The 12,913-nt window shown below is 55.0% G+C and overlaps 1 protein-coding gene across 1 annotated transcript in view; it reads left to right on the top strand.

The window, feature by feature from the left end:
* Window positions 1-12,913, top strand: part of PLCG1 (phospholipase C, gamma 1) — a gene marked incomplete at its 5' end in the record, with an annotated part of 27,502 nt that overhangs the window by 5,824 nt on the left and 8,765 nt on the right. Inside the window, 18 exons of the mRNA XM_009700243.1 lie at window positions 1,212-1,296; window positions 2,144-2,227; window positions 2,574-2,596; window positions 3,839-3,911; window positions 4,987-5,088; window positions 5,842-5,960; window positions 6,758-6,843; window positions 7,183-7,303; window positions 7,743-7,911; window positions 8,250-8,372; window positions 9,309-9,410; window positions 9,633-9,820; window positions 10,121-10,321; window positions 10,766-10,885; window positions 11,199-11,379; window positions 11,704-11,781; window positions 12,212-12,315; window positions 12,562-12,658. Coding sequence (XP_009698545.1) covers window positions 1,212-1,296; window positions 2,144-2,227; window positions 2,574-2,596; window positions 3,839-3,911; window positions 4,987-5,088; window positions 5,842-5,960; window positions 6,758-6,843; window positions 7,183-7,303; window positions 7,743-7,911; window positions 8,250-8,372; window positions 9,309-9,410; window positions 9,633-9,820; window positions 10,121-10,321; window positions 10,766-10,885; window positions 11,199-11,379; window positions 11,704-11,781; window positions 12,212-12,315; window positions 12,562-12,658 — 2,056 coding nt within the window. The remainder of the gene's footprint in view (window positions 1-1,211; window positions 1,297-2,143; window positions 2,228-2,573; window positions 2,597-3,838; window positions 3,912-4,986; window positions 5,089-5,841; window positions 5,961-6,757; window positions 6,844-7,182; window positions 7,304-7,742; window positions 7,912-8,249; window positions 8,373-9,308; window positions 9,411-9,632; window positions 9,821-10,120; window positions 10,322-10,765; window positions 10,886-11,198; window positions 11,380-11,703; window positions 11,782-12,211; window positions 12,316-12,561; window positions 12,659-12,913) is intronic.

Here is a 12,913-nt window from a genome sequence, read left to right as displayed (position 1 = left end):
TGGGGCTCCTTCCAGCCTTCCTCCTCTCTGTGTCGTTTGAGATCACCCCGTTTCCAGGGGAGAGGGTAAGAGAGATGCGGTTCACACTGCCCCTCCGCATCGCTGGAGATGACAGCGTGACCCCTGCACAGGACATCTGCCCTGGCATATTTATATTTGCATCCCAAAGCTGTGAGCGTTCCCAGGGTCAGACGTGCCCTACGCTTTGCAGGATGGGGAAGCATCCTGTAGGGTCCTGGGCTCCCACTCTCTCAGTGGGGGGAAAAGTAGCATCTGTGATTGCTAGGGCGGACTCAGAGGACTTGCTTTTAAGGCAAGAGCTGCCAGAAAATGATTGCATGCAGACCTCTTGGCTTCTTAAATCCTTCAGATGGGAGACATCCACGTTTTAACTCACAGCAGGGCCATTGCCTCATGGGGGAACAACGCCGGAGCGGGCAGGGGCAGCCCAGGGCTCCTCGCTGCCTGTCTCTGGGTGCCGGATCCCACTCGGGGTTGGCACCGGAGCCCCCCTCGGTCTGGGAGCTGGCAGGTTTGGTGCAAAGGGCCGAGGGGGGAGGACAACCATGCCGGCTGCCCCGTGCCAGCGGTGCGTGTGGCAGTGGCTGGGGGAGAGCCGCCGGGCACGACGTGGCAGCGCTGTGCCTGTGGCTAGGCACTGAAAATAGGGGGTTCTTTTTCCTCTCTTTAGGATAAAATTAGCCAGGACCAAACCACTCGCAAAACCTGCCCTCCTCCAGCTCCTTCTGCTGGCCAGGGAGTGGGTTTGGGAAGGGATTTGGTCACCCAACATTCATGTCGGGGTACAGATACTTGAAAAATGCTTCTCCTCGGTCATTCCCGTAAAGCAGTAGGCATTGAGTGCCCATTGCGGCATTGGCTCGAGCGGGCTGAGGGTGCTGGGACTCACCCTGTGGTGTTAGGATCTTGCAGGAGCGGAGTTGGCAATTCTTACTGGCACGCCGACACCTCTCTCTGCTCCCCACGTCCAGCATAGATGGGTGTGTTCATTGGGGTGGAAAACGTTCTTCTGTTCTGCCTTTGGCCCCAACCCCGGTGTCCTTCTGGGGTCGGGCATCCATCCTGGTGTGTCACAGCTGATGCCCCTTCGGGCACGGCCACTCTGTGCATGTGGTGTCCCGGTCCCAGGGTGACATCCCTCCATCCCAGACCTCCTGAGCGTGTTTCTCCTCTTTCCCCTGCCGAGCCAGGATCTCTGCCAAGGATCTGAAGAACATGTTGTCTCAGGTCAACTACCGGGTCCCCAACATGAGATTTCTGCGGGAGAGACTCACGGTGAGTGTGTGACCCCTCTGCTCTCCTTGTTCACACTGGGGACCCTCAGCAGCCTGTTGCCTGTCTCTGAGCAAGACCTGGTTGTGGTTAAACTCCCACGGCACGTTTCCATGTTTCAGAGGCTCCCAGCCTTTCCCGGGAGGGCCCCCACCCACGACGGTGACTGAAGAGGTGCCAGCTCCCACTGGGTGCCGCACCCTTGCCCATTTGTGGCCAGCACCCTCTCTCTTCGCCCCACCCTGCCTCCCCGGCTCCCCGCATCGCTCCTGGTTTCGGTCGTGGGCTTTGCCCCGGTGGGGTAGAGTGCAGGAGGCCAGGCAGCGGGGTCCTGCATCCCAGATCCCGCATCCCGGGTCCTGCAACCACCCATGGCCAGCAAGTGACAGGCGACCGGCTCTGCCAGCATCACTGCAGCCCCAAGAATGAAGGGTCAGCTCCTGCCGAGCAGCCGTTTCCACCGGCGCTAAGCTCGGAGGCCAAAGGAGAGCATACACTTTGGGTCTTACAAGTTCCAGATACTTCAGATGCTCTCTGCCAACAAAAAATTAAAATGATCGTTTTGTAACTATTCAAGTAAGCAGTAACGCTTTTATCAGCGCTGTGATGCCTTTATGCGGGTGAGCTCGGGGAATCGTGTAACTCGGTTTAGGACGTGCCTGTGTCCTGGGTGCTAAGGGTGCCACTGGCCCCAGCAGAGATGGGCAAAGGTAGGAGGCAAAGTCTGGCCAGGTTTTGGCCTTTCCCTCCTCCTTTTCCCCCAGGAATCCTGGCGGGAGGAGACACTCCTGAGGCCATGCAGAGTTGCCTGTGGCCCCTGTAAAACCTCTGGGGTTGTTTTTTGCCACAGGACGTGGAGCAGAGGAACGGGGATATCACGTACGGGCAGTTTGCACAGCTCTACCGGAGCCTGATGTTCAGCGCCCAGAAAATGGTAAGAGCTGAATTCTTCAGGGCCAGGAAGGGGAGGGAGAGACCGTATTTGTTACTGGGCATTCCCTCTTAATGGCCTTTTTAACGCTGCTGCCCTCATCTAATAGCTCTTGTCTCCTGCCTCTGGGCCAGGGATGACAGGGAGTAAAGAAGTTATTGCTTTAGGCTGGTTAGCAGGGGGCTGCTGGGGTCGGGGAGGCGGTGGGTGAGCAAAGGCTGTAAGGAAAGCCAAGCTGCGTGGTGCTGGTTTGCTGTCCCCGTTACCTTCTTGATCAATTTGTGCTTTCACAAGATGAAAGTTGGTGAGATTGAGTGCAAACGTAATGCTTGTGCTTTTTCTTTTACAGATGGATGTCCCGTTCCTAGAAAGGTGGATAATTCTCTGTATTTGCTGTTTTCTTTCGCGCCGCTTGCGTTTTTGCACTCTGAATAAGCATCTTTGCTGTAGACACTTCAGCTGGGGTTAGTAAGGGCTCTCTTCCTCCCAGACATCCCACTGAGATCCAGCTGAGCTCAGCCGCTTCCAAAAACGGTCAGTTGGTTTAAGTGAAGTAATCAGCCCTTGAGCCATCTCCCAAAGGTTATCCTCGTGGTCGGTGCCGGTTGGCCACAATGCCAGGGACTTGCAGGCAGTGGCTGTGGGGCCGTTGCCAACTGTGCCCTTTCCCTGCCCTCTGTGCATCTCGGCCGTGATGAGAAGAGCTTGAATTTAGACACGGAAGCTAAAGAGTGAAAGACTTGTTAAGTCATCCAGGTAATTCCCCATGGTTTTATCTTTTTTTCCTATAATCACAGACAAGAGAGAGATGGCAGGGACTTCAGCAGACCATCTGGTTCATGCCTCTCCCCAGGGCAGCCAGCACTGCCCAGTCCATTTCTGGGTTTTTTGGTCTTAGTCCCCAGTATGGCCCTTGGCTGTCCATTGCAGCTTGGTACATTTGAGATAATCGGCTACAAACAGTTCCCTCCGTCATTCCCCGCCTCTGGATACCTGTCGGTCCGTCCTGTCTACAATCACCCCCTGACTGCCCTGCACCTATTTAGTTCTTTTCACTCTTGTAGAAGCCAGACTCTATTTTTTTTTTTTTTGTACACATCAGTCCCTCTGATGATTTTTACTGCCCTTCAGCAGAGTTTCACGTTGTTGTACCCTTGGCAGCGCGAATCCTGGACTGCTCCTGGAGCGCTGTCGGTCCGTCCTGTCTACAATCACCCCCTGACTGCCCTGCACCTATTTAGTTCTTTTCATTCTTGTAGAAGCCAGACTCTCTTTTTTTTTTTGGTACACATCGGTCCCTCTGATGATTTTTACTGCCCTTCACCAGAGTTTCTACGTTGTCGTACCCTTGGCAGCGCGAATCCTGGACTGCTCCTGGAGCGGTCCTTGTCTTTGAGATGTGGACGTATAATCTCAGCTGCTGTGTTTTTGCTGTCGTGCCCTCCTCTGCTCGCTCTGCTCATCCCGCTCTGCCCTTGCAGCACTGCTTGCTTGGGGCACATCTTGCTTGCACGTGCCGTCGTGGTTGCTGACGGAGCCTCACGTGATGCCAGCAGCAGTTGGTCATGCTGTGCTTGCACGAGCAACTGAAGCTTCTCTCTCTCTGCTTTTCAGGGCTGGAGAAAGGTCTGAGCACTTCAGGGTGTCGCTGCTGGAGTTGCAGAAGTTCTTGCTGGAGTACCAGAGGGTGAGCTTGACACAGGCCCAGGGGAGGGATGAGGGGGTAGGCACCGGTGTCTGTAGGGATCTGGTACTCCAAGGGTAGCCTTGGCATGGAGCTGGGATGATTTGGTGGTGGGGTGCTTTGCCTGGCACGACCACTACCTGAGCGCATCCTTCCTGGAGCAGGAGGTGATGCAGGGGAAGGGCTGGTGAGGGTAAGCGTGGCCTCAGCCAGGCATCCTGGTCAGAAAAAGGACCTAGACCAGAAGATCTGAGAGGAGTGGAGGTCCCAGGATGGAGGAACTGGTCACTGGAGATTTACCCAGTCCCTGTGACCTTGGCTGGTACTGAAGGTTTGCAGCAGCCGAAGCGTCATGGCCGGTCCTGTCTGCTCGGGAGGTCTCGGCAGCTCCTGAGAAGCTGCCAATTGATTTAATTGCTGACTTTTCCATTTAAAAGCGATCTTAGGTCGTTCAGCAAGCACAGCTCGGACACGCTCGCAGGCACAAGCAGCGCGTTTGCAGGCTGCACAGACCCTTTATTTCAAATCTTGCCGGGCTCCCCCCGTCTCATTGCCGGGCTCTTTCTCCAAGAGTACAGGAGTGGCTCATGAAAGCACTGCCACGGCTCGTGAAAGCAGTGCCATGGCTTGTGTGAGAGCGTGGGGCCTCCTGCTTTACACCCTCCTCCCCGTCTGCCACCACCACCTCCCTGGCCATGCTCCGCAGCGAGCGGAGAGTTAACCAGCGAAGAGACGCAGGCGTTGCAATGGGCTAATGAAAGACACCCAGGGAGAGAGAGAAGCAAAAAGAAGCCAAGTTGGCTTCTGCTGCCGAAAGAGGAGGGATGGCAGATGTGTGCAAAGGAGCTATCGGAGAGAAAAATGCATGGCGTTGAGGAAATGAAGACCACTTAGGGCAGATTTCTGCAGTTGCGTGCTATCTGGCATTTGTGCTGACAGTTGAATTTCTGGCAGAGATGGTCTTGCGTTAAAAACTGCCTCCTTAATGGTTAAAGCTTCTAGCTGGATGAGCTGCACATGGGTTTGAATATTACTTTCTGAAATGGTTTCTTTTTTATGTCTCTCTTGGGGTTTGCAGGAGCTGTGGGCTGCAGATACCCTTCAGGTACAGGAATTCATGTTCAACTTTCTGAGAGACCCTTTGAGGGAGATTGATGAGCCTTATTTCTCCCTGGATGAAGTAAGACACCTTGATCACTTGCATGTATGGAGTGGGGTGGAGCAGGGTGTGACATGTGCCGTGGTGTGACAGCTCTGGGTCTGTGTCTTCTCTGCGGGGTGGCTGTGCTTCAAGAATCACAGCTCCTGTGAGCGACATTGCTCTAGGAGATGAGCTCGGTGGGTCACCACGTTGCACAAGGGGTGGTTGGCGAAGGGAATGACTTCTGGGCTCTCTTCTTGTGCTGAATGTGTACAGCTGGGAGTGCTCATCACGCAGTTCATTTGGAGGAGGAAAGGGGCTGCATTTGGCTTAATGCCCCTTTGGGGCAAGTAAGGCTCTTTTCAAAGCAAGAAGAGCTGAAAACAAAAGAATAAAAACAACTGGAGATGACCACATCACTGGCGCTTTGGACTGACTCCCATGCAAAGGTCCCTTGACCCCACGTGGCCTTAGTGAGCTGTTGCCTGCCATGTGAGCTGCCAAATAAAATGCAGAGCAATTCATTTGTCTCCAGCTGGATCAAGGAATTTGTACACAGATCTCTGGCACAGCTCAGAGGGTAGGTGGCAATGCCTGTGCTGTGGTTCCTTGAGCAGGCTGGGTCAGGTAGCTTGTGTGCTGTCGTGGTCGGCTCTGGTCAGTCTGTGCTGAGCTTAGAAAACAGCGACCTGCTTGGTGGCTGCTGACAGGGAGGGCGAGAGGTGTGTGAAGCTAAACCACAGCACCCGGCTCCTCCGCATCGTTAACACACTTCTGTTTCTTCCTGAGCAGTTTCTCACCTTCCTGTTTTCCAAAGAGAACAGCATCTGGAACTCGCAACTGGACATGGTGTGTCTGGAGAACATGAACAACCCCCTCTCCCATTACTGGATCTCCTCCTCACACAACACGTAAGGACCAGGGGATGGCTCTCTCCACCCTGTGCCAGGGTGGGATTCTCCTGGTTCCACCTGATCCCAGTGATGGGTCAAGTAGACTTTTCCATCCTGGGGTCAGTAGCTCAGAGACCTTTCTCTTGGTGCCCCCGTCCTCCCTCCATCATTTAACCATCAATGTTTTGCTCTGGTGGGGTCAGCAGCACATATCTGCGCAGATAGTGCTTTCAGGTCCTGGGCTGTCACTCTGGCCATTTCTTACCACTAGCAATGCCATCTTCCACACAGGACGGATGCGATAAAAACCTGGCAGGCTAAAATTGGCCATTTTCCTTCTCTGCTGCTAGAAGAATCTTGCAGGAGCTGCATTCTTTGCAGGCAGGCTCTCTCTGTGCTCCCCATTCCTGGGATGCAGTGGCAGCACCGCAGCCCAAATTGAAAGGACCAACAACCCAAGCCAGCTGAGCAGCCTGGAGGGCAGGCAGCGATCTCCTGTCTGCCTACAAGAGCTGGTCTAACCCCCTCTCGGGCTGCTTCTGCCTGGTACAGGGGGCTCTTTGTGGCACCAAGGCTGATTTTGCTCTTGGAAGCTTATCTCAAGAGCCAGCAGCAAGGCTGGACCTCGGAGTAGGTGCTTGCAGCCCCTTGCAGCAGGGGCAGAGTTGAACCCCTCACGGGGGGAAGATGGCAGGTCTGGAGGAGCATCGCTCTCGCCATTCCTTACATCGCAGGGGCAGGTCCGCGATGTCCCAGCAGACATCCGTGCCCACCGCGAGCGTGTTGCTTTGCTGATGTGTTCTCTCACATGAAAGGTACCTGACGGGGGATCAGTTCTCGAGCGAGTCCTCGCTGGAGGCGTACGCCCGCTGCTTGCGCATGGGATGCCGCTGCATCGAATGTGAGTGCTGGGAGCCAGCATTTCTGTCTCCATCGTCGTGGTACTTTGTAATGGTCGGGGAAGGCTTTGGATGGAAGGCAGGGCTGAAGGTTGATGTGCCAGTGGCAGCATCACCACCACGATGTGCCGAAAGGGCTGAGGTCATTTGCTTTGTGGGACTGGGTGGTATTTGCCCGAGCTTTTGGTCCCCTAGAAAGATCTCGACTTTCACCTTGCTCCTTTACTACCATCCAACGCGGTTCCCAGCAGCGCTTAGTTCAGTCCATCTCATCTGTGTCCATCTGTGTCCTGCCTATATTCCAGCCTTTGGGCTAAGTTTTCCCCGTGGGTCTCTTTCAGTGGATTGCTGGGATGGTCCCGATGGCATGCCGGTCATCTACCACGGACACACCTTAACCACCAAGATCAAGTTCTCTGATGTCTTGGTCACTATCAAGGAGCATGCCTTTGTCACCTCCGAGTGAGTACGGCAGGGACCTGGCCTTCAGCTAGCAGAGCTGCCAGGAAGGCAAAGAGAAGGTAGAGCCAAGACTGTAGGAAAGCGAAGCCCACGTTTATCCAGAGAACTGGCACAAGACCATGTGCCTGGGATTCGGTGGGAAGAAAGCTGGGAAATCTCCCAGCCAAAGGGAGATTTCTCCCAGAAAAAAGTTGTGGGAGGGAAGGCTTTGGGTAAACCCCAGTAGTTTGCCAGTCCTTCTGCATTCTATGCATTGCCAGCAGCGGTGGGGACACCTTGCTATAGGGTGGTTACGTTGAATGCCCAAGACAGCACAGATCGCTGTTGATGCAAACTGCTCTTTCAGGGCACGGAGGCCAGGATTTTGAAACGGAGCTCAGGAGGCGTTGGTTCCATCCAGACACCAAGCTGGTTCTGACGGCTCTTTTCCTTCTCCCAGTTTCCCTGTTATTCTGTCCATTGAGGACCACTGCAGCATTGCTCAGCAGAGGAACATGGCTCAGAATTTCAAGAAGGTCTTTGGAGACATGCTCTTGACCAAACCAGTAGATATTTCTGCTGATGGCCTTCCCTCTCCAAACCAGCTCAAGAGGAAGATTCTCATCAAGGTGAACCCCATTCCCCAGCAAGGCTCCTAAGTGGGGAGCATGGGGGCAGATGGGGTGAGGGTGTGGGACCAAGGGCAGCTGCTTACCTCTGGAGGGGCTGGGTGGCAGGGCAGGGTTGGAAGTGGAGACCTGATGCAAAAACCAATTGGAGACAAAGAGCAGCTGCGTGCTGCCTTTCTCGAGAGCTGGGGGGATGTTGGTATTCCTGCGGCAGGAATCACCTCTGGGAAGAAAGGGTGGGACTTTATTGCCATTTGATGATCTCTGTGGCATGGGTCTTCCTTTGGTCCTTTGAGTCTGGAGAAACCCACTGGTTGACCCACTCTCTCATCCCACAGCACAAGAAGCTGGCAGAGGGCAGCGCTTACGAGGAGCTGCCCACATCCATAATGTATTCAGAGAATGACATCAGCAACTCCATCAAGAACGGGATCCTCTACCTGGAAGACCCCATCAATCACGTACGTCTCTCTGCCACAGTCACCCTGGCCCCTGCTCTGTGGGCTCCGTAAATGACATGGTGACTCTGTAAGGCACTGTGTGGTGCTGGAAGGAAGGGCTGCGGGGCAAATGATCTAAGAGGCCGTTGGTCTATCCTGTTTCTCAGGAGGCTTTTGAAGGCTGGGGGAGTTTTTATGCTGGCTCTCTCCTGTGCTCTTCCCTAGGCATCTCCTGTTGGCCCTTGTTAGAGGCAGAAGGCTGAGCTAGAGGGAGCTCTGGGCTGATGCACTGCAGCTGCTCTTGTGTAATCCGTATAGCCTGTTATCTGGTGCTGCAGTAAGTTCTAGTGGTGGCCTGCGTTTCTAGACCTGCCTGCCTCCTACCAAGTGCCTACACACTTAACACACCTAAACGAGCATTCTGCTTTGTAAAGCGCCGAGCATTCGTATTACTGTGTGCGTTTACTTATACACGGTCTGTTCTTCAGCTGCTTTGCTGAGGATCTGTCAGGCAAAGTCCTGTGCGAACGAAACAGGTTTTTGGAAAACAGGAAAGTGCAATGGTAAAGCCGCATAACCATCTTTGATATCCACGTCTCTGATAGCCCCCATGCTGCATCCATGCAGAGTGTTTTCTTTCTGCATTGATTTGCGCTTCATTTGGTCATCTCCTTTTAATACGTGCTGGGGCGTTTGCGGTGTGACCTGCGGTCACTTTGTACATAAGACCTATCACTAGTTTTTGGCTACTGATAAATCCGTGCTTCGGATCTGGGGGATGTCTTAGAAGCTCCTGTGACTCCACTGAAATCAGTGTTGCTGGTGACTATCCTTTGCAAACCCGATCACCCCTCACTGCTTATGCTGATCAGGAAGACATGATCCCACAGATGGGTGGTGGGCCAGCTTGGTGCTTCCTCAAGGGGGTCTTTTTGCCCAGAGTTTGTTTCCTTGCAGGAGTGGAACCCACATTACTTTGTCCTGACCAGCAGTAAGATCTATTACTCTGGGGAAACAACTAGTGACCAAGGAAATGAGGATGAGGAAGAGCAAAAGGAGGTGAGGGCTGCCTTGCATGATGGTGAGTTCTTCCCCTAGAGAAAGAACTTGACTACCCAAGGGGCTGAGCATCTCCACTGCAGGGGGAGAGTCTGTGGTGGGAAGGGTGGGAGCTGCTTCAGAAACTCCCTGGTGCTGGTTGGAAGACCCTTGAGCAGAGCAGATTCCGGCACCACGAACCTGCCCTCAGAAACCCAAGACGGTGGATTTTCTCCCTGCCAGGTGAGCAACAGCACCGAGCTTCACTCCACGGAGAAGTGGTTTCACGGCAAGCTGGGAGCGGGACGTGACGGGCGGCACATCGCGGAGCGGCTGCTGACGGAGTACTGCATCGAGACGGGGGCCCCCGATGGCTCCTTCCTCGTCAGAGAGAGCGAGACCTTTGTTGGGGACTACACCCTCTCCTTCTGGTGAGAGCCACAGGCACCAGCCCGCTGCTCTGTGTCACTCCCGGGGTAGTTTTATCTTGACACTGTCTTTAGTCATGGGGTCCCATTCCCCAGCGGTCTGCGAGCAGGTTTCTGCCCTTTTTTTTATGCCCCAGCATCACGTCAGCTCGCTGTCCCAGTGCAGAAGGGTCAAGGCCCTTGGGACCCTTGCGTGATGGGTTTCCTGTGGGGCAGGACAGCCGGGTCCAGGCTGGAGCTGTGCCTGAGGCAGGTGCAAAATCTCCATGGATGATCCTGGTTTACTCTCTCCACCTTCTGCAGGCGCAACGGGAAGGTACAGCATTGCCGGATCCACTCGCGGCAGGATGCCGGCAGCCCCAAGTTCTTCCTGACAGACAACCTGGTGTTCGACAGCCTCTACGACCTCATCACCCACTACCAGGAGGTGCCACTGAGGTGCAATGAGTTTGAGATGAGGCTGACGGAGCCGGTGCCACAGACCAATGCCCATGAGAGCAAAGAGTGAGTGTGTGTTTGGGGAGGGTGGGTCGTGTCCACTGGGTACCTAGGACCCCACGGGAAACCCTCCCAGATGTCTCCTCAGTCATTCTTTCCTTGCTGGGGCTCTCTGGTCCCTGCTCACTCCCCGTGGAGCTGTCTGTGTCACAGCAGCCATGCTGGCCAGCTTCGTTGTTCATGACTGTTGTGGATGCTCAGAGCAAAGCAAGGAGGTGATGGGATGCCCTCGCCCATGCCGTGTGTCACCAAATGGCTCTGTTTCTGCCTGCCCCAGAAAGGAGAAGACAGCCTTGTGTTATATATTTGATGATCTCTGCCTCCTGTCCTCCTTTTGAGGATTCCAACAGCCTTTTAGGGGTTGGAGAGGGAAACCATGTGGCATAGCAGAGGTGTGGGATGAACTGGATGTGTGGAGACCTGTGCACAGTGACACGTCTTTCCTGAAAGGTGGTACCACGCCAACCTCACCCGGGCCCAGGCCGAGCACATGCTGATGCGGGTGCCACGCGACGGAGCCTTCCTGGTGCGCAAGAGGAGCGAGCCCAGCTCCTACGCCATCTCGTTCCGGTGCGTCCCTGGGAGAAGGGTGGTGGGCGCGGGAGGAGGAGCTGGGATGCTGCAGCGTGTGAGAGAGCAGGAGAGGGGCCGTGAGCCTGGTGTGAGCCCTCCCAGAGCTCTTCTAACTCCTTGGGTGGCCCTGGATAAGTCTTAGAGCCTCCTGAGAGTCTTTGGGATGCTGCTTCTCCTCCCATCTTCTGATGGGAGATGGCTGTGCTCAGCAGCCGGTCCGGGGGCACCTTTTGCTTGGGTGTCTTTATTTTGGCAGAGACCTTCTCTTGCTAGGTGCCAAGTGGCTTCTTTCTGTCTTTCCACCTGCCAGGGCAGAAGGGAAGATCAAACACTGCCGAGTGCAGCAGGAGGGCCAGACCGTCCTGCTTGGCAACTCCGAGTTCGAGAGCCTGGTGGACTTGATCAGCTACTATGAAAAGCACCCGCTGTACCGCAAAATGAAGCTGAGGTACCCCATCAACGAGGAGACGCTGGAGAAGATAGGGACAGCGGTGAGTGTGGGTGGCTGTTGGAAGAGCTAAGCCAAAGGATGATGGACAGGTCCATTTTGAGCTGGTGCCTTGACTTGGTGTTGTGGGAGCCAACTCTGTGTCTCACAGTCCACACCTCTTGGGGCTTCATGCCCTGTTGGAAACATTTCAGCTGGCTTGAGTGAGATTTATTGGTGCCTCTCTGACCCAGGTCAGCAGGGAGTGTGGGCAGCATCATCTTTAGTGTTGTGCCTTCCCTGGGGCGTTCCCCCAACCTCCCCCAAGGCAGAGGACCTGTTCTCCTGCAGATCCACTGTTGTAACTGCTGGCCCTTTGCTTCTACAGGAACCAGACTATGGAGCCCTTTACGAGGGACGCCATCCGGGCTTCTACGTGGAAGCCAACCCCATGCCCACCTTCAAGGTACGCTCTCACTGCTTGGCGTGAAACAACCTGCAGGGCCTGAGGATTTAGCAAATGTCTTTCTTTTCCAAGAGCTGTATTATTTTGCACACTCATTTCTAGACCATGCAGGGAGACATGCTCTAGGCTGAGCCTGCAGGTTCCCAAGCTGGGCTGCTTCTTGTTCTGAACTCTCCAAACTAAACCCATCAGCGGCTCTGACCCAAAAGAAAGTGCTTGTGTGGGGCCATGCCAGACTTGTGACCTTGGGTTTGGCATAAACAGGGGCCTTGATTTGTTCTGCAAGGGTCACTAGGGTCTGGCAGCCTCTGGCAGCAGGGTTGGATGCTGCCTGCACACAACGCGCCCCACAGACCCCCCCCAACAAACACGTCTGCGGTGGGAGGTGATCTCTCTTCCCCTGGCCTCATGGGACCCCTCCTCATTGCAGTGCGCAGTCAAAGCCCTGTTCGACTACAAGGCGCAGCGGGAGGACGAGCTCACCTTCACCAAAAACGCCATCATCCAGAATGTGGAGAAACAGGAAGGAGGCTGGTGAGTTGGTCCTGAGCCTCCTTTTTCCCTCGGGGACAAAGTGAAACACTGGTGTCACCATCCATACAAAGGTGTGTTCCCTCTAGGGCTGGGTCTGTCTGGGGATTGCCCACAACCTGCACAGCCCCAAAGCCTCACGAACCTTAAAAGCAGATGATGGAGGAGCTGCCTGTCCCCAGTGTCCCCAGTCAGGATGCTCTGGGATCCCGTGGCGGGTGCTGACGCTGCCCCTGCCCTCTCTTCCAGGTGGAGAGGAGATTATGGTGGAAAGAAGCAGCTGTGGTTTCCTTCCAATTACGTAGAGGAAATTACTGGTCCCAGTAGCCTGGAGCCAGAGCGGGAGGTGAGCTTGTGCGTGAGGGGAGCAAGGGGTGGTGGGGAGGAGGGTGGGTGTGCGGCCCCCTGCGCTCGGCTGTGCTGCCCAGCACCGTGCCCTGCACTCCCCTGTACTGGGCACTGGTGAGGCCGCACCTCGAGTGCTGTGTTCAGTTCTGGGCCCCTCACGACAAGAGAGACCTTGAGGTGCTGGAGCGAGTCCAGAGAAGGGCAACGAAGGTGGTGAAGGGTCTGGAGCACAAGTCTGATGGGGAGCGGCTGA

This window comes from Cariama cristata, unplaced genomic scaffold (genome assembly GCF_000690535.1).
Source record: "Cariama cristata isolate BGI_N322 unplaced genomic scaffold, ASM69053v1 scaffold45, whole genome shotgun sequence".
Taxonomy (NCBI): Eukaryota; Metazoa; Chordata; class Aves; order Cariamiformes; family Cariamidae; genus Cariama; species Cariama cristata.
Note: the sequence above shows the minus strand (reverse complement) of the source record. Positions and strands in the feature narration are given on the sequence as shown.